Source organism: Salvia splendens, chromosome 17, assembly GCF_004379255.2.
Source record: "Salvia splendens isolate huo1 chromosome 17, SspV2, whole genome shotgun sequence".
In the NCBI taxonomy this organism is placed as follows: Eukaryota; Viridiplantae; Streptophyta; class Magnoliopsida; order Lamiales; family Lamiaceae; genus Salvia; species Salvia splendens.
Genome location: NC_056048.1, coordinates 15,476,349 through 15,496,820, shown reverse-complemented (window position 1 = coordinate 15,496,820; position 20,472 = coordinate 15,476,349). Strand labels below are relative to the sequence as shown.

The 20,472-nt window shown below is 46.5% G+C and overlaps 1 protein-coding gene and 1 pseudogene across 1 annotated transcript; one reads left to right on the top strand and one right to left on the bottom strand.

The window, feature by feature from the left end:
* The first annotated feature begins 5,547 nt into the window (after positions 1-5,547).
* LOC121774365 lies at positions 5,548-6,847 on the top strand. The gene is made up of 2 exons (XM_042171255.1): positions 5,548-6,288; positions 6,560-6,847. The coding sequence occupies exons 1-2, from the start codon at positions 5,548-5,550 to the stop codon at positions 6,845-6,847; spliced, it is 1,029 nt and encodes a 342-aa protein (XP_042027189.1).
* Positions 6,848-8,074: 1,227 nt separating this feature from the next.
* LOC121774766 lies at positions 8,075-8,594 on the bottom strand (annotated as a pseudogene).
* Between the last annotated feature and the right edge of the window lie 11,878 nt (positions 8,595-20,472).

Here is a 20,472-nt window from a genome sequence, read left to right as displayed (position 1 = left end):
CAACACGTGACGGCCCAGCTTGGCAAAGCGCCATTTTACTTTCGGAAGGAGGGGAAGTTGTTGTGGCTATTTCGGGCAAATTGACTAACGCGCCACCCAAGGCCTCTTGTCCCATGCTAGAGTCTTCTCTCTCCATTCGGCCATCTTGTGGTAGGTTGAGCCCCCCTCCGTCACGGGTTACCATGTCCGCGCCGGGCGCAAGGTCGTCGGCCGGAGCGTCACCATCCTTTCCGGCACCGGCGATTTCTTCAATGTTCTTAGGATCTTCTTCACCGTTGGGAGAGGGGGAGTTCTCCACCGGCGACGAGAAGATGGAGCCTTTACATTTTGGCCTTCCGACCGGCGAGCTACCCTCGGCCCCAAAATCAATCTTCTTCCGGAGCTGCTTGTCTTCCGGCATAGGTGAGGGTACAAATCTTTTCCGGCCCGTACCTTTGGTGGGAGGAGCAGGCGTGCTTTTTCTCTCCTTCACCTTCGATTTCATGGTTTTCTTCGCCATTTTCTTCGAGGGAGGGTTAATGGAAGAGTCTCCCTCCGACATGAACGTCAATGGCTGGTCCGAGAGAGGGTCCTTGGCCGACCGAAGGACCATTAGCTGGTCCGAGATGAAGCGGGGTTCCTCGGAGCTCGGGGGGGTCCGGTGGGTGTTCCGGCATGGCTGATGGAGAGTCAAGACACCAGCCGCACCGGGGAGTTGAACGGAGGTTGTTGGTGAGGTGTGTCTCGGGACCGGAGGAGATGAGGGCGTCGGTTTCGAGGGGTTTGAAGGTTAGTCGGAGGCGGAGCGTTGTGAGTGGTGGAGGTGACGTAGAGAGGGTTGGTCGGCGAAGAGAGCACCGTGAAGAGCCGTTGGGGGTGGGGAGATTGTTAGAGAGAAGGGGGAGCGTCTCTCTCTAAAAGATTGGGATTCATACACTCACACTCTACTCCATGACCAGGCTGGCATCCCACAACAGATTGTTACTAATATCCTCAACACCCCGATTCTCTCCGGGGAGCCGGACCTGTCGAGATGGACCTTATCCCGGTGCAGTGAGTTCTCGCTAGCCTTCATTTGGTAGTGGGCATGGGGGTAAGCCTAGAGGCACAGACTTGGCGCGGCTCGCAGCGAACCCGACATCGGGTAACCTTGTTCATCCGAAAGGCCATTTCAAACCCTTTGTTTTAACAAACGCCGAAGCACAAGAATCACCAAATCACATGAGCACTAATCGGTATTTCTCCCTCATGGAGCGAGAGAACTTCATGGAGAATGATATGGAAGAAGAGGAGAATTGGGAAGACTCCACCGCTCACAATGAAAACGATGATGGAGCCAACCCCACCCATATGGAAGCCGTGACACCTCATGAAGGGAATGGCCTTCAAATAATTGAATTTCAAGGGGGGACGTCAATCCCATCGGGTACGAACTCCTCTAGTTAATCATGTCATTAAATCTTCTGTTTTGGAACGTTAGGGGGATCGCAAATGCGTCAACCCAAAACGTCCTAAAAAGACTAATTAGTTCTCATAATATTTGTTTTCTTGCAATAATGGAACCGTGTATACCCCCCAATCCGGACAAGTTTTCGAAGTTGTTGGGGCTGTCCTTCAAGGGCTCGAACATCAATGGGAAAATTTGGATCTTTGTGAAAGAAGGGATGGATTATGATGAGTTGGATGACTCAGAACAGCTGCTACATGGGAGGTTCACTTGCCCTTGGATTTCAACTCCTATTATGCTATCGGCCGTATATGCTAAATGCACGAGAGGGGAGCGACATGTCCTATGGGAAAAGTTGAGGGATATCACACAACTCTCGGATGGGATGCCGTGGTTTATTGGAGGGGACTTCAACAACAATCCTCTCTTCTCAAGACAGGACGGGGAGCGACACAAATCGTCAAGCGAAAATGGTTGATTTTGCTGAAGCCATTGAGGGCTGTGGTCTTATGGACCCAGGCTATGATGGATCAGATTTCACCTGGGCTAAGAATGGCCTTATGGAAAGGTTGGATAGGGTGCTGATTAGCGAGACGACGGCTCAAACGTTTGAGGCAATAAGAGACACAAATCTCCCACGCATCGCGTCTGACCACGGACCTCTCCTTGTTAGATGCAGGCCGACTAACATCTTTACGGGCGGGAAAGCGTTCCGGTTCCAAAACATGTGGGTCCGGCATGAGGGATTCGGTGACTTGGTAAAAGAAGATTTCATCGCTCCCACGGAGGCCGAGGGCATCCTCAATTTGAAGATCAAGTTAGCAAGGATCAAGAGTACGCTTAAAAGGTGGAACAAAGAGGTGTTTGGGAATATTCACTCCAACTTAAAAACCTGTGAAGAAAACATTGCAGAGGCACCAGCGGAGTTTGAAGGTGACCCCTCGGCCCGGAATAGAACGGAGGTCAACAAACAAATTGCCGAGTACATATTACTTCTTAAAATGGAGGAAGATTTTTGGCGGCAGAAGGCGGCCCTCCGTTGGCTAGAAGAAGGGGATAAAAATACTAGGTTCTACCAAAGCTGGGTGAAGCAGAAGAAGATCCGGCTATGCATCCACAAGATCAACACTAATGGGTGTGAACTCACAGATGACAAGGCCATCAAAGAATCGGCGGTTGAGTTCTTTCAGAACCTCCTAGCCCCGAGCTATCTGGAACTTGCGGATCCGGACCTAAGCCTCCTACAACGCCTCCCCCCCTCGGAGCGTTTGACGGACCTCCCGAAGCCTCCGGATGCGGATGAGGTGAAACGAGCGGTATTCGACATCTCGGCCAATAGTGCTCCGAGCCCGGATGGATTCTCGGCATTATTCTTCCAAGCTTGTTGGGGCATTGTGGGACCAGATTTGGTGGATGCGGTTAGGCAATTTTTCGGTGGGACCTTCCTCCCTCGAAGCTTCACGGCCACGAGTATAGTTCTCATCCCCAAGAAGCCGATACCCGAGACTTGGGGAGACTACAGACCAATTAGCTTGTGCAACATGATCAATAAGGTGATTACTAAAGTCCTCACGAAGTGACTTGCCCCACTTCTCCCTTGTGTTGTCGCACCGAATCAAAGTGGGTTTGTCAAAGGGAGGCTTCTCAATGTACCCAATACGTAGTAGAGAGAGAAGCTCTCCCTTCTCTCTAGAATTTGTCCACTCTCCCTTCTTCCCCTTTGAGGGAGGCGAAACGTGATTGTTGCATCCGACACATGGTGAAGTCCGGTGGTGAGCAGCCGGAGGAAGAGGCCGCGGCCTTGATACACACGATGCAGCCCCTTTCCTCGCCGGAGTGGAAGTTTCGTTCGCTTGCACGGCCTAAGACCAAAAGGGTTGGCACGCCCCACCCGGAGAAAGCTCGACAAGCCCTCAAAGGAGCCGGTCTTGAATCTGGTTCGGAGGTTAGTCGGGCTAAGAAGAAGATGGCGTTTGAAATGGTTGATGGACTCGTCGGCAAGCCCCATGGTGAAGGGAGGAGGTCGCCGGAGGCTGAGCAAGCCCTTGTTCGGGAGATGTTGAACTCACTAGCTCAAATGTCTAAGGAAGGGAGCACGCCAATGTGTGAAATGGAGGAACCCGATTGCGAGGAGGTCGCTGGAATTTGGCCGGCGCCGGCCAGTGGGGATCGTGATGTTCCACACAAGGAGAAGGTGCTGGTCAACGTTCTTCATGTGGATGGTACAAGAGGTCATGTGAACCCTTGTCTTGGTGTGGGGGTGACATGTGAGGAAGTGGATGCATGTGACCCACAAATGGAGGAAAGGCCGAATTCTACTTTGCATGGGGAAGTAAGTGTTGGCCCTTTTTTGGTAAGTGACAATTTGAATTCAAATTCAACCCCATGTTACACACACCCCTCCCTCCCACCTCTAGTCAATGGTGAACGCAAAGGGGGTCGGCCTCCCGATGCACCACAGCCGGAATTCTCCCCAGAAAAGCTGGTGCCGCCGGCCGGAGCGTGGAAGGAGGCGAAAGAATCCCTATCTCGCGTGGGGATGGGGTCCGTGGAAGGAGCACCAGCCACGCAAAAATTCCAAAAAGCCGAGCCAATCTCGTTGGATGCCACCAAGATCAAAGCCTTGGGGATAGCCGGCTATTTTGAAGGTACACCATCCCTCTCCTTTTCCGACTTAGAAACGGATTACCTCTCGGAGAAGCTAGGGCTAGCCGTCGTTGGAAAATTCTCCCATTCGCTCCCATCAACTTACCAAATACAAAAAAGTCTAGGAGGATTGGGGTTAGTTGGTTCATTTACTTGGAAATACTTGAATGCCAAGCATATTTTAATCCAATTCCATGAGATTGCCGACTATGTTAAGGTGTTAAATGGTCCTAATGGGAGCCCGAATTGGTATGTTGATGTTCACCCGATGAGGGTGTTCCAATGGGCGCCGGACTTTGATACATTCTCCGAGTCGCCGATTGTTGCCGTTTGGTGCAACATCATGGGCATCCCGGCGCATCTCTATGAGGAATCGGCCATCATGGCAATCGGTAATCTCTTAGGAAAGCCACTACAAGCCGATCATGCCACCATCCATCAAAGCCGGCTCTCCTTTGCTAGGATTTGTGTGGAGATTGACATTTCGATCCCCCCGCCGGAAGAAATCATCCTCAATATCCGAGGTAAAGATTCAAGGTACAAAGTGGCATGGGACCGTATCCCTTTGTTTTGTGCAAATTGTAAACATGTTGGGCACGTGAAAGAAGATTGTCATGCTTCGGGAAGGAAGAATCGGGGTGGAGGTAGGGATCGCCGAGTACCAACCAAGGCATTTTACTCGAGCAACGTCCCCAAGATCACCCGCCAAGAGTGGCGCCCAAAGGCGGATACTTGGGCATGCACCTCATCAACTAGTGGGCATCCGAACAAGGCTAAAGAATGTACCGACCAAACGAAGAACATGGAGGGATCAACGGATGCAGAACCGTCAAAGATTAAAGAGGCTAGCAGGAGTCAACCACGTGTGGATGATGATGGGTTCCAATTGGTTTCGAGAAAGAGGAAAGGCAAGGTACATGAGGGCGATGTGTACATCAAAGCGCAACACATTGATTCATGGCATTTGAAGGAGAATGTTGCTACGGTGACATTTGGGATTGATAAATCAGGTGTGAACGAGTCGGGCACTGGCTCAATGAGTGTAGCATGTGGGCCCCCCAACCGGGAGATGGAAGGCTTCATTGAGGACCTTGACCCAGGAGGGTGCGTCCGCTGCGGAGGTATCCCTATCGCGGGCCTTAATTAGGAGATGGACTAAGGTTTTTGGTGATGCACATGTTGCATCAAAAGTGTAATAGGGTTCTTGAGAGTATATAGATGACGACTCTAGTTGTTAGGGAGGCCCTCGTTGTACTCTAATTATCATGGCGAGTCGTCACTTTTGGGCGACTCGGTGTTTGTATGGTTGTTGCAAATGGCTTTTGGTAATGCACAGGTGTGGGTCTGCCTTAACCCTCCACCCCTTGGGGTGTTTTTATTAAAAAACCCCGGTCCCTAATGTTGCAATTAAGATTGATATGGCTAAGGCCTATGATCGAGTCCAATGGCCGTTCCTCCTAAAAGTCCTTAAGCACATGGGCTTCCCCGAACAATGGGTGACGCTCATTGAAAGGTGCATTGGATCTTGTTGGTTTTCGATTCTTATTAATGGGGCGCCGGCAGGCTTCTTCAAATCCACCTGTGGACTAAGGCAAGGGGATCCTATCTCCCCCGCCCTCTTCGTTCTAGTGGCGGACTATCTCTCGAGACTACTTGATAAACTCATCCTTGGCAACAAAGAGATGACATTCAAAGCAATCCGGGGAAGTATTGAGATCAGCCACCTCGCCTATGCGGATGACATCATTATCTTCACGCAAGCGGCCGTGAACCCCCTTCGGAGGCTTCGTGGCTGTCTGGATCACTATGCCGAGGTGTCTGGTCAGCAAATCAACCTCGACAAGAGTAATTTCTATATTGCCGAGGCTCATGAAGGCTGGACAAACACAATACAAAGCGAAGGAGGTTTCTCACGAGGTACGTTTCCCTTCCTTTACCTTGAAGTCCCTATTTACCGGGGGATGAAGCGCACGAGTATGTTCTTGTTCGTCCGGGAGAAAATCTCAGCTAGGATCTCTGGGTGGGCCCATCGTCACCTCTCCTTTGGGGGGAGACTCACTTTGATTAAAAGCACACTAGAAGCGATCCCCCTACACATTTTTCAAGCTATTGAGCCTACGGGTGGTGCCCTCAAGCAATTGGATCAGCAGATCGCTCGGTTCTTTTGGGGGTCAACTAATGAGAAGAAAAGGACACACTGGATTAGTTGGGACCAGGTTTGCCTACCCACAGCCGAAGGAGGCTTGGGCATTCGGAAGATCAAGGAAGTCTTACGAGCTTTTAATATCAAGTTGTGGTGGCGGTTTAGGGAACAAAACTCCCTTTTGGGCTACGTACATGATGGCCAAATATTGCCATAAGGATTCTCCACTCACAGCTAAAACCATGGGGAGGGGCAGCCCTACTTGGAAGAGGATTTTGAAGGCCCGGGCCCAGGCTCAACCGCACATTCGATGGGTTGTGGGAGAAGGAAAGATGCTATTCTAGGACGACTTATGGCTCGGAGAGCTTCCCCTAAGAGAACTTAGCCTTGCCGATAGAGGAGGTCCTCTTGAGCGCGTGGCGGATTATATTACTGATGGTGCATGGGATGAGACTAAGTTACGGATCCTTCAAGCACAAGCCGGCCTAGCACAACATATCGTCCAGAGGATTCTCGATACACCAATCATCTCGGACGGGCCGGATGTGCCAAGATGGAAGTTATCACCTAATGGAGAGTTCTCGCTAGCTACTACATGGGAGACCTTGAGAAGCCAAAGGCCGATTGTTTAGGGCCTGAATGACATTTGGAGAGCGGGTCTCACATCATCTATTGCCATCTTTATATGGCGACTACTCTCCAACCGCATTCCGGTGGATACAAAGCTACAATGGAGACGAATGGAATTGGCGTCCAAATGCCAATGCTGCCCACATAGACCAATTCATCAAGCATGTCATCTAGCCTAGGAATAGGATAACGATACTTTACCGTGATTTTGTTGATTGCTAGGCAGTCGATGCACATCCTCTATGATCCATCTTTCTTAGAAACAACAATTACCGGTACAGCACATGGACTCATGCTCTCACGGATTTTTCCTTTGTCCAACAACTCTTGCACTTGCCTTTGAATTTCCTTGGTCTCTTCGGGATTGGCTCTATAGGCACTAGTCGGTTTGGTAGAACTGCCCCGAGAACAAGGTCAATTTGGTGTTCAATACCTCTTCATGGAGGTAATCCACTTGATTCTTCCACAGGAAAAATATCTTCGAATTCTTGTAAAAGAGACACAAAAGTACTTGGCAAAGAAGTGTTCAATTCGTTAGTGGTAAACAAAGAGTGTTTGTACACTAAGATGAAAACACTCTCTCTTTCAACTATTGCACTCTTTATTTCTTTTGCTCTCAAATGAAAATTCTTTTTTTCATTCGGACTCTTTTCACTTGACTCTTTTTTAATGCCCTCACCTTTTTTTCTCTCATTCTTACTTTTCTCTCGACTCTTTTTTTTCACTCGACTCTTTTTCAATGCCTTCACTTTTTTTTCTCACAACCTCACGAGCTCTCCTTGCTTGTGACAATTTCTGTTGGTCCTCTTGAACTTGTTGAGGTGTCAATGAAACAAGCATAATAGACTTGTTGTTGTGCTTGAAGGTGTAGTGGTTGTGAAATCCATCATAAGTCACCCTATGATCAAACTGCCATGGCCTCCCCAAAAGAATGTGACTTGCTTGCATTGGCACAACATCACAAAGAACATCATCTTTATAATTACCAATTGAAAACGAAATTAGAACTCGCTTAGTCACTCAAATTTCTCCACATTCATTAAGCCATTGTAGCTTGTACGAATTAGGATGTTTTTCCGTTGTTAAGCTCAACTTTTCCACCATTTCAGAACTTTTTTTAATTCTAATTAACACACGCTATCAAATATAAAAACGCATTACTCTGAAATATCCCAAAATCACATAAAACGTAACACAAATCCATAGTTTTCAATGTAGGCAATTTACCAGTGCATCGACTAGCAATATCATAAGTATTACCGATTGCATAAAACATAAATAAAAAGAGGCAAAATTAAATTGGGGGAAAAACCCTAATTAAGCGGTGAGCACAACGGCGCCACCAGCTTCCTTGATCTTCTTCTCCGCATTCTTCGACACGAGCTTGGCCTTCAACACGACCGGCTTCCCCTCCGGCAGCAGTCCCTTCCCCAGCACCTTGAAGTAGCCGAATTAAGTGACGTCGATGAGCGGAGCGTTGTCCTTGGATGCCTTGTCCTTCACCTCCTGCGGCACCAGCGACCAGAGGCGATCGATGTTGATGGTCGGGCAGTGGAACTTGTTGCGGAGGCGGTGGAAGTACCTCATACCGACCTTGCCGAAGTGTCCGGGATGGTACTTGTCAAAGAGGATGCGGTGGTGGTGCATTCCTCCAGCGTTACCCCGACCTCCAGGATGCTTGCGGTGCTTGCCGATACGACCGTGCCCGGCACTGACGTGGCCGCGCTTCTTCTTGAATCTAATTGTCATTTTCGGCGGCGATGGCAGTCCACCATTTCAGAACTTGCAACATTTGCACAACTACCACCATCAATAATCATTATGCAAAGTTTACCTTGGACCAAACACCTTGTGTGGAAGATGTTCTCCCTTTGTTGATAATCGTTTTGTTTTGCATGTTTAGAGCCCTCGAACCACCAAAAGTTCTCCACGTTCTGGTCCAATCTCCTCCAATTGTTTATCCTCCTCCTCATCATCATCTTCACGTTCACTTTCAGATTCTATCTCTCCATTTGGCTTCAAAATCATCACCCTTTTGTTTGGACATTGAGATGCAATGTGTCCAACACCTTGACAACGAAAACATTTGATATCTCTATTTCGAGTAGCAGTAGAAGCAGAAATACCTTTACCCTTCTCAAATTCTTTGGACTTGGATGTCGACTCTTCATTTTGAGGTTTAGAAGCTACCGCAAAATTGGATTTGGATGAAGTCCACTCTTTTGTCCTTGAAGAATTAGAACTTGTTGAAAAATTCTTTTGGATTGTTATCCATCCACCTTCATGGCCATATGAACCATGTCCTCCAACTCCACATAGTGTTGAAGCTCCACAATATTTTGCAATCTCTCTATTCAGCCCACATAAGAATCGAGCCATGGTTGCTTCTCTATCTTCTTCAACATTTGCCCTAATCATAGCAATCTCCATCTCTTTGTAGTACTCATCAACAGATTTAGTACCTTGTTTCATAGATTGTAATTTTTGATACAATTCACGAAAATAATGAGAAGGTACAAATCTCTTACGCATTATGCCTTTCATTTTTTCCCAAGTCGAAACTGGTCTTCCTCCATATCGCCTTGTACTGGTTGTCAATTGATCCCACCAAACTGTAGCATAGTCAGTGAATTCAATAGCAGCAAGTCTAACCTTTTCTCCTCGGAATAGTTGTGACATTCAAAGATGAGATCCACCTTTCTCTCCCACTCCAAATAAGCTTTGGGGTCACTCCTTCCTTGGAATGTTGGGATCTTCAGTTTGATGCTTCTCAAATCACCATCAACTTAATTTGTACGCCATCTTCTACCGTTTCCATGTCTCTCATTTCGATGCCTATATGAAGCATTATCCTTTTTTTTTTATCAAACACCCTCATGGTGGAGGGTTCGTGGGTCCCTCATCCCTATATTTCAAAGAGTGCCTATATGAAGCATTATCCTCTCCTCCACTATCTTCTTCCTCGTTATTATTTGCATTTGCTTGAAATTCCAGCCTCTCAAAGCGCTCTGAAACACTTTCCAGAATACGTCCAAGCCTTCTAAAATGTTGTTGCATGGCTTTAAACGTAGGATCAATTTGATTGTCATCAGTAGAATCCATCCTCACAGTTCACTCGTGTATCACACAAAAATAAACCTCACAAAACACTCGTGTATATCACTCGTCGGCGTTTACCTCCCCTCAAATAATCTCACCACTCATGCCTTTTACCACTCTCTCTTTTGCAAAGATAACAAAAGTAAAAACAAATCAAGAACAAACAAGAACTAATAACGACCAACCAAACTTCAGCCCTTGAATGAAGGATGAAAGGAAATGGTCAAGAAAATTATGAGGTGAAATATGTATTTGGGGTTTTTTTTCATTTTTTTTTCAAGGATATGAAAGATAAACAATGTAAGATAAAACTAAGGATAGATCAATACCAGTTGGCTCGTGATACCAAATGATATATATTGGGACACGACCAAGGACCCGTTGGATATATTGATCCAAGAACTCCACGTATAAGGGTTGGCAGCGGACTCCCTTGATTGATAATCTGGTTTGATCCACTTCCAGGGCTTGGAAAACCTCGACCCGTTGGCTATATGATCAGCCAAGAACCTTGGTATGATTGAATGCCACAAGAACTTGCTCAAAGTATCTTGATAAGTTCCAAACAAGTGAAAAACTCTATAAAGAGAATTCAACTCACAAGACAAAGTCTATTTTCGTATTTGATCAATGGTGTCCTCAAATGACATGCTTACAAGCCTATTTATAGGCTACAATGGACTCTTGAAAGTCTCACATCATTAGTACAACTTAAGACACTTAAAATGACTCATAATAAAAGAAAAGTAACTCCTAAACCTTTGGTGTAACTCTATTACATCTAAAGTCACTTATTTAACATAAAATGTAACTAAAAAAGACCCTTCATTTTGACTACTCCAACTTGGACAAAAATGCATCATGTATCATCAATTTGGGCCTCCAAAATGTGATATGTAGTGACTCCAAACTTCATGCCTTGGGCTGCCCACTAACTTGAATAATATTCACCACTTGGCCCAATGTAGAATGGTCTTGGAATTGGGCTTTTATTTCAGCAACTAAAAGCAACATGGACTTTTTTATCTTCTTAGCTCTAGCTCTTGTAATTGGCCCACTTTGAATGATCAATGGATCCATCTTCTTGTCCTTGTAGATCAGTTTGGGTGTGTCTCCATCAGTACGTCAATTAGGAAAGTGGTCCCCATTACTTTTCTATTTTGTAGCGTAATTCCATTTTTGTCAAGTCCGATTGATCAGTTAGGAGTAGTAGCAGTTTAGTCGCCTTTTCGCATAGTTTAATCCAGTTGGTTAGTTAGATACATTTCCTTTAGCCCGCTTAGTCAAGTAGCTAAAAACTTAACCCACTCAGTTTGCGTGGCAGCAGCAAATGTCCACAACACATGTTGTAACACCTTCATTCATGTGGGATTCGACCCTTACTTCCCTTTACTAGTTAATAGTACTGTGGGTTAAGGCTTTGAAATCCTCTTAGGTTCGCTCACTCGACGGCACTTGGATAGATTTTTAGGTGTCTCCTTGACCAGTTAGACTTCTGCCGCTTGATCAATCTGCGAGTCTTTGCATGTCTCCTGGGTCAGTTGGTTGACATAAAAACCAAAAGCAATTTTAAAGTATAATTATAAAAAGGTATACATAGGTTTTCCAATAATGATTTCTCTTGTTTATGTATTATTCTTATTACGTCAAAAGTACAAAAATTATAATCATAGAGAATCCGAAATGCAACATATCTTCCCTTTCTGATTTAAATACTAGTATATACATGCATCTCTCACGCAACTATGTATTCCCTCATTTATGTTTCTCATATTATTTATTTTATTTTATTTTATTTGGGAAGACGGAACGCGTCAATTCAACCCCACCCGACTCCAGATGCAGAAATGGAGCGGGCAATCCACCCCGAGTCTTCAAGAAATAGTCGATTTGAAGTTAGTGCAGAGCGGAGAAAAAGAGCGTCTGAAGGAATTATTAGTGGAGAGGCTTGTGGAATGTGGCTGGAAAGATGAGATGAAAGCCCTCTGCAGGGAGTTTGCAAGGAAGAAGGGAAGGGATACTGTAACAGTCCATGAACTTGTCAAAGTCATAACTCCAAAAGGAAGAGCTTCTGTACCTGATTCAGTGAAAGCAGAAATGCTGCAGCGAATTCGCTCATTTCTGGCATCAACAGCTACTTGATGTGGAAGAAACTTGTACAAGCAAGAGTTGTGCGCTCGGAGGGAAAAAAACACACACAATTATGTCCTCTGGAGTTGGAGGAGCACGTTGGGATGAGCAGCCAATAGAAATACCATGGAGGATAAATGGCTCTTATTAATCGTTGGCAAGAAGTTGACATTCTCCAATATAATGTCGTGATCACCAACGGTACATCTAAATTGTTATTGGCTTGTTGATGATCGATAAAGCTTATATTGTTAATTTTTGTGAGTAAAGCTGTGATTAGTGGATAAACAGTTGTTAATTGTTATTAGCTGTAGGGTGTAGCTTTGTTTGCATGTAATTGGATGTTGCAGATTTGTGGTTGAGGGTGATGATGTTGTGAAACAACAAAAAAAAAATATATTATTTATTTTATTTTTCATTTCTTTTTAAATTAATAAGTAGAACTTGAATTTTTACTGGAACCAACTCATATATTTTTGTTAATACTTTGCGCGGTCACGTGGACCACTAATTAGTACTCCCTCCGTCCCAATAAATATGAAACATTTGGTTTCTGACATGAGATTTTATGCAGTGTTGTTTTGTGAGTTAATGAAGAGAAAGTAAAGTAAGAGAGATGAAAAAATAGATATAGTATTGTTTTCATTTCAGGAAACGATTCATTTTTAATGGGACAAACAAAAAAAGGAAAATGTTTCATTTCTAATGGGACAAAGGGAGTATCAATATAAATTCGATTATAAATTATATTAATGTGAAGGAATTATGTAAGTGCATAAACTTGATTTTATACTATTTAGGCGAAAGATATAATAGTATATGCACAATCATTATATTTACTATCTCTAGGTATCTGATTTGCTATTTATATAGAATGTGAAAATATACCAAAGTGTAACGTTTAATTAAGCGCTTCCCATTAAATTACTATTTTCTAAGGAACCGCAAATGTGCAAACAACGAAGTTGAAGGCCCATCTATGTTGTTAGATTTAAAATGGAACGATGATGTCACGCCCGCATTTTCTAAGGATAGAAAACACGGTCGATCGCGACTAGGGGAGGATTGAAGAGGCGGGGAAGAAAGGGGAAAACAACACAACTCGACCATTGCTCGAAACAAAAGGGAATAGCTCCAATAAAATCAGAGTATCTCAACAATCAACAACTCAAAAATGGATATTATCTCAGCGATACAAGGACTCAAAGAAGGACAACTACTTAGCGGAAGCATTTGAGAGAATGAATATGCCACGTGTGAAGACATGATGACACATTCTAAATACTTAGATTTCTTCAACAGTCTTGCTCAACACCCACCACATCCGTCACGCTCAACCTGCAAATTTTTAAAAAAAATACAGGGCTGAGTACTTGATGCACTCAGTGGACTCATGCCGAAAACATTTTATAAAAAGTATTTATCATGTCACCATTGAGTGACCTTGGGGTTTAACTTTAGAAATTCCCAAGACACTAAAATAATTTCCATTGTAAAAATTTGTGACTGCAATCATTTTCCCATAGATGACTACCATATCTAATCCATTGATGACAAGGAATGTGGCCACATTCCAAGTCACTAGACCGGTCGACCCAAAAGACGGCTCACGGTCCCCATTGGTGTATACTAGCCTGAGTAGGGACTCGCTCTCTAGTCAGACCCGAATTTGATTATCCATAGATGGCAAAAGCCACATCAGATAGGTTCCATAGAATAAAACAAAATACTGCATGACAAATATTCATATCATTTTCACATAAAAATATACTTAGGGCATAGCCCTTATTTAAAAAGAAAGTCCACCTCAAGTTCTTAATCCGAAATTATTTCCTTTCCCTTGATATCACGTATCGCTTACAAGGAATCACCTTTAGCATTTAAATAACACATAAATCAACACAATGAATCAAGTAAATAAATAAGATGCATGCATCCTAAGACTTCGATTATTTTCATGGGTAGGATCGCATTTTCTATTCCAATCAAAAACTTGATTAATCCGATTAATTCCGACAGCCCCAAAAAGAAAGGAAGTGAAACGATTACTCCCCAGTCCAAATTAGATAACTACTGACCCAAAATACTCCACTCCAATTACACGTACAACACACCCTCTATTTTAGAACAAACATCAAAAGAACATAAGAATTATAATAATTAAAGTTATGTACTCCCTTTTCCAAAATACATGTACTGTATACTCCCTCAACTAGATTTTTTTTCCAAAATACATGTACTGTATACTCCCTCAACTAGATTTTTAAATCAAGCTCAATGTATTAAAGTAATATATGTTAAGAGTCAAATATTAAAGGATTTCATCAGAATACAATTTATACTCCAGATTTAAAATTCGTCGGCCCCTTTTCTCCCTCAACTCTCTCTCTACTGTAAATCTCAAACAATGAACACACTCAAAATCCCTCAATTTCGCCAACAACCAAAATGAAGATTTCACAGACACACACACAAATTTCCAAACTAAAATCAGAGAAACTCAAATTCCTTCCTACCTCTCTCACACAATTTGCGCCGCTGCCTAGTGTAATTCCCCGTCATCATAGCTGCTGTCCGTCATGAGCAGCCGCAACAGCCACTGCTACGGTCTGCCGCTGTTCGGCACATCTCTATCGCTCCGTTCGGAACCACACCGTCGTCCTCGCTGCGTTGCCAGTCAATTCCATAATACTCTGCGCTGAATGTTTTTTTTTAATCAAACACCTTCACGGTGGAGGGTTCGTGGGTCCCTCATCCCTATATTGCCTGACAAAATTTGTTACAATCGGGGGAGTACAAGAAGGCTAATCCGACTATGTCTAGGGAACCAAAAACATTTACAAAAACCACAAGAACAAATACACTATAAGAGTAGGACGGGGACATGCCCAGGTTGGCCCGACCCCATCGTACTCTCCAGCGTCCAATGATCTCAAGATCAGTCCTTCCTTCCGCGGCACCTGTACTAGTCATGGTCTTTGCACCTGACTCGGATGTTGGGTATTCCCATTTCTTCCATTCAAATGATGTCCTTAAGGGGTCTTGGGGCTGTTTGGGCGGAGAACCGGAGGAAACTTTGATGGTCGAGGCCCATCTTTGCAAGCATATCCGCAGCTTGGTTCCCCTCCCGGGGAATAAAGGAAGCGCGCATGGCGTGCCGGCGCTTGAAGAGGAAGATTCCTGCCATGACCCGGCGGATATGTGCCGGTCCCCACGACTTACCATTGAGGAATTTGGCAACTTGTTCAGAGTCTGTCTCGATCCATATGGGTTGCTCAAGTTCCTTTGCGAGCTCAAGTCCGTGATGAGCGGCCATCAGTTCGGCCTCCAAAGCAAAGTGCGCGTCGAGGGTGGTTGAAAAGGCCGCGAGCAACTTCCCAGTCCAGTCGCGTACCACTCCTCCCCCTCCAGCTTTACCCGATATTTCGATGAATGCCCCATCCGTATTGACTTTAATCCACGAGCCCTCGGGGGGTGCCACTTGACCGACATCACCATTGGTCTCGGCCGCCTTGAGGCGGGTTGGCTCGGAATACTCATTCCCAGATGCACTCCTTTCCAGTGCTTCGACTTAATGTTCCCATTGGCCATGTTGTTGTGGATGTACATCTGAACTTGCCACACCACGTTGTACGGTTTGAATTGGACAAGCTCATGTCGGCTTCTGTTTCGTTCCGCCTAGATGAACCACAGGATGAGGTACGGCATGACTCGGCAGAGATGCTTCCTATCTTCTTGTTGCATCCGTTGTGACCAGACCTCGAGCCTATCCGGAATGGTGTCGTTTATCCGAAGGAGAGGGGCCGAACCCCCGAACCACCCGTCGAACTCCCGCCACACACTGGTTGCTCCCCGGCCTTGAATGAAGAGGTGCTGTAGGGATTCGATGTTCGGGCTCCTGGGGCAGCATTGGCATTTTGAGGCCAGATCAATCCTCCTCCATTGGAGTTTGGTATCGACCGGGATGCGGTTCGACAAGAGGCGCCAGTTAAAGATTGCAATAGAGTTGGTTAGGCCGGCCTTCCAAATGTCCTCGAGCCCCTGAATCCTTGGCCTATGTGTACGAATGGTGTCCCAAGTTGTTGCTAACTAGAACTCTCCGAGTCTAGAAAGGGACCACCTCGGGGTGTCCGACTCCCCTGCAATGACCGGAGTATCGAGAATCTGAGATATTACCTGCTGTGGTAGTCCAGCCTGGTCGTGGAGTTGTTGGAGCTTGGCTTCATTCCACTCGCCATCCATGAGAAAGTCCTCGACCAAGGAAGAGTGGGCGCCCCTATCGTCAAAACTAAGGGACCGAAGAGTGGAGTCGCCCACCCAGATGTCATCCCAAAAGTAGATTTCTCCTTTGCCCACCACCCATCTAATGTGAGGGTTCGCCTGATGTCTCGCGCGCATGAGTCTTTTCCAAGTTGGGCTGTTGTGCCCGGAGGGGTTGGCCGCAAGGGGGGAAGTCTTTTTGCAATATTTCATTTTCATATATCTAGCCCAAAGCGAGCTTTGCTCTCGAAATCGCCACCATAACTTGATGTTGAAGGCTCGGAGTACTTCTTTGGATTTTCGAACCCCGAGCCCCCCTTCGGAAGTCGGGAGGCAGATCTGATCCCATCCGATCCAATGTGTTTTTTTCCTCTTGTTTGTTGACCCCCAGAAGAACCGAGCCATCTGTTGATCCAATTGCTTGAGAGCCCCGGAGGTTGGCTCGATGGCTTGGAAGATGTGGAGGGGCACCGCTTCGAGCGTACTCTTGATGAGAGTAAGCCTTCCTCCAAACGAGAGGTGACAGTGTGCCTAGCCCGTGACTCTCGCAACAATCTTTTCCCGAAGGAACATAAACATATCTGTACGCTTAACACCTCGATAAATAGGGACCCCAAGATAGAGGAAAGGGAAGGTACCTCGAGAAAATCCACCTTCGGCCTGAATGATGTCGGCGCACCTCTCGTGTCTCTCGACGATGTAGAAATTACTTTTTGCGAGGTTGATCTGCTGTCCTGAAATTCCCGCATATTCATCAAGATAGGCTTTGAGCCGCCTCAGGGGTACTTCCGCCGCTTGAGTGAAGATTACAATATCATCGGCATAGGCAAGGTGGCTAATCTCCATACATCCTCGTGAGGCCTTGAAAGTCATCTCATTCTTTCCCAAAATAAGTCTGTCCAGGGCCCTTTGAGAGGTAATCCGCAGCGATCACAAACAAGGCGGGTGAAATTGGGTCACCTTGTCTGAGACCACGGGATGACTTGAAGAACTCTGACGGAATACCATTAATCAAGACCGAGAACCAGCATGATCCCACGCACCTCTCCATCATGGAGATCCACCTGGCCGGGAAACCCATTCCTTCCATGACCTTGATCAAAAGTGGCCACTGGACTCTGTCGTAAGCTTTAGCCATATCAATCTTGACCGCAACATTGGGGGCCGGTGCGCCCCTTGGAAGTTCATGGAACACGTTATCATTTATCAACCGCCCTTTCACGAACCCGCTCTGGTTTGGCGAAATAACCTGTGGGAGAAGGGGGGTAAGCCGCCTCGTGAGGATTTTGGTGATGATCTTGTTTGAGACATTGCAAAGGCTGATGGGGCGGTAGTCGCTCCACGAGTCCGGGGTGAGCTTCTTTGGGATGAGGAAAATACTCGTGGCCGTGACGCTTCGGGGTAGGAAGGCTCCCCCAAAAAATTGCTGGATCGCGGCAACAACATCTCCACCAACCGTGTCCCAGCATGATTGGTAGAAGGTGGCTGTGAAGCCATCCGGCCCTGGCGCGCTATCTCCGGAAATGTCAAAAATGGCTCATTTCACTTCCTCCGCGCTTGGTGGGTCCGGGAGAGCGTCCACTTCGGGTGAAGGTGGGAGGCGTTGAATCAAGCTCAAATCCGGCTCCAAGAGCGAGAGAGGACCCGGGGCAAGGAGATTTTGGAGGAACTCCACCGCCGAGTTCCGAATCTCGAGATCATCCGAAAGTTCTCTCCCCCTACATTGATCTTGTGGATGCGCATCTGTAATCTCTTTTGTTTGACCCAACTTTGATAGAATTTGGTATTCTTGTCGCCCTCCGCAAGCCATCTAAGGGTCGCTTTTTGTCTCCAAAAATCCTCCTCCATCTTGAGTAGCCGAATATACATGGCAATGCATCTGTTAACTTCCGACCTATTCTCCGGGGAAGGCCTCTCCTCAAAATCAGCTTGGGCCATCACGATTTTTTCCTCCAATTCCCTAAGGTTGTTGTGAATATTCCCGAAAACAACCTTGTTCCACTCCTTCAGGGTTTTCTTAATTCGACCAAGTTTGATCTAAAGATTGAGAAGTCCCTCAGCCTCCGTCGGTTGGCTCCAGTCTCCCCGAACCAGATCAGCGAAACTATCGTGTCTAATCCACATGTTTTGGAAGCGGAACGGGCTGCCCCTGGAGTGGGTGCGTGGGGTTCTACACCGGACCAAAACGGGGCCATGATCTGAAGAAACCAGTGGCAAGTTTGTAACCCGAGTTGCTTCAAAACTCTCTGCCCATGATTCATTCACTAATACCCTATCGAGCCTCTCAAATAAGCCATTCTTGGCCCACGTGAAGTCCGAGCCATCATAGCCCGAGTCAAGAACCCTGCAGTCTTCAATAGCCTCCGCAAAGTCCACCATTTCAGCTTGTCGGTTAGAGTCACTTCCCACTCTATCACCCGGCGAGGGAATGGTGTTGAAGTCGCCCCCAATAATCCAAGGCGTGCCTTCGGTAGCCACTGAAATTTCCCTCATTTTGTCCCACAAGAGTACCCTCTCACCCCTTGTGCATTTAGCATAAACTGTCGAAATGAAAATGTGTCCCTGATACGAACCTCTATTATTATTATTTAGTTTAGATATTATAGGGATTTAGCATATCTTTTTCTATATCTTTGTTTTCTTGTTCATTAAGTCAGTAGCATTATAAATATGATAGACTGTTATCTTTTTTATTCTTTCAATCAATATATGAAATATTCATTCTTTTGGCTCAATTGAGTAGCAAACAAGAAACATCTCCTAAGGTTGCCGACGAGGCTGATCTCGCGCTCAACCGCCCCTTTTTGCCATCCAAGTCACGACCCAACGTTGGGCGCTCGACAACGACGACATCTCGTTTCTTGATTTTGTGTGGAAATCGACGTTAAGGAGGATGGTCCTTAACAACTGGTGCTTTCATTGAGAGTTGACCCTCCCACCATCTCGAACCGAAGCTACACCGCTGCCCGACGGAAAATATTCCGTGCACAGCAACTGCTTTGGTTGTCGAGTCTCGCCTGTCCGCCGAGCTCTAGCCGCATGACAACACTACTTCTGCAACGCTCGACGGGAAGGATTCCCGCATGCCGCGTCGAAGTCAAACGATCATCAACTACCACAGCCACGCCTCAGTCCGTCAACATGTCATACGACTACGCCGGCTATCGCTGTCGTCAATACGACTTCCCTCAGGCCACACAACCATTCCGTCCCTACCAGCTGGCCCAACCTCGCCGTGTAACCAGTTGGGACCCTCCGAGCAGCCGGGTGGAAGTACTCCGTCCGCCGTCGTGGCCTGATCCAGAATCACCCTACGTCTCACACCACTTGGATCCACCTGATCGTCGCCCACGACCGAGATACCAGCCCATCGGGTACAATGATCGCGCGCAAGACGCTTGGCCCCGACACCGCGGTGGCTACATCGAGAGGGGTGGCCACCAATCTGATCGCGGAGATCATCAGACCCAATTAGGGTTTGATCGCTACCCGACAACCGCAACGCAGCGGCACCGCCCAACGTGCTGGGACCCACCGGCGCAACAGCAGGACCGCGGCTACCTGACCGTTGACCGTCCCCGATGCTCGGAGACGTGCTGGGACCGACCTCGCCCTCGGGAGGAGGTGAGAGCGCGAGTCTAGCCCGCCTCCCACCAGCCACGCTACTCCACCGAAAAGCCAACGCGGGACCTGTACAGTCAGCCCGCGCGTGTGACCAGTCAAACTCCGGAGCAGCCACGCCTGCCGCTAATACGAGTCTCCCAGGCGGAGAAGTCAGAACGGTCCAGGTTGGGTCTTTGTTGGCACTGTCACGAGAAATGGGTGATGGGACATGTGTGTAAACAACGCATTCTCTGTTATGCGGATGATGGGGAGGAGTTTGAGGAGAACATTCAAGATGAGAATTTAGCCGAAGAGAAAACTGATAATACTCTCACGATAGTATTCGGTGATGATGTTCCTAATGACATTACCGATGTTCACAATGATGGCGCTCCTCTTGATATTCCAAACAACGAGTCCCCTGGAGAGTTCGTCAAGAACAAAGGGATTGTCAAGAATGACAATGAGTCACCGCAAGTGCTCGTTGGGGTATATGATGAGAAGATTGGTGAAAAGGAGGAGATATTGCTAGAAG

Coding starts and splice junctions, on each gene's coding strand:
- LOC121774365 (XM_042171255.1), top strand. CDS start 5,548: ATGGGCTTCCCCGAACAATGGGTGACGCTCATTGAAAGGTGCATTGGA. Junction 6,289..6,559: donor ACTGGATTAGTTGGGACCAG/GTTTGCCTACCC, acceptor ATGCTATTCTAG/GACGACTTATGGCTCGGAGA.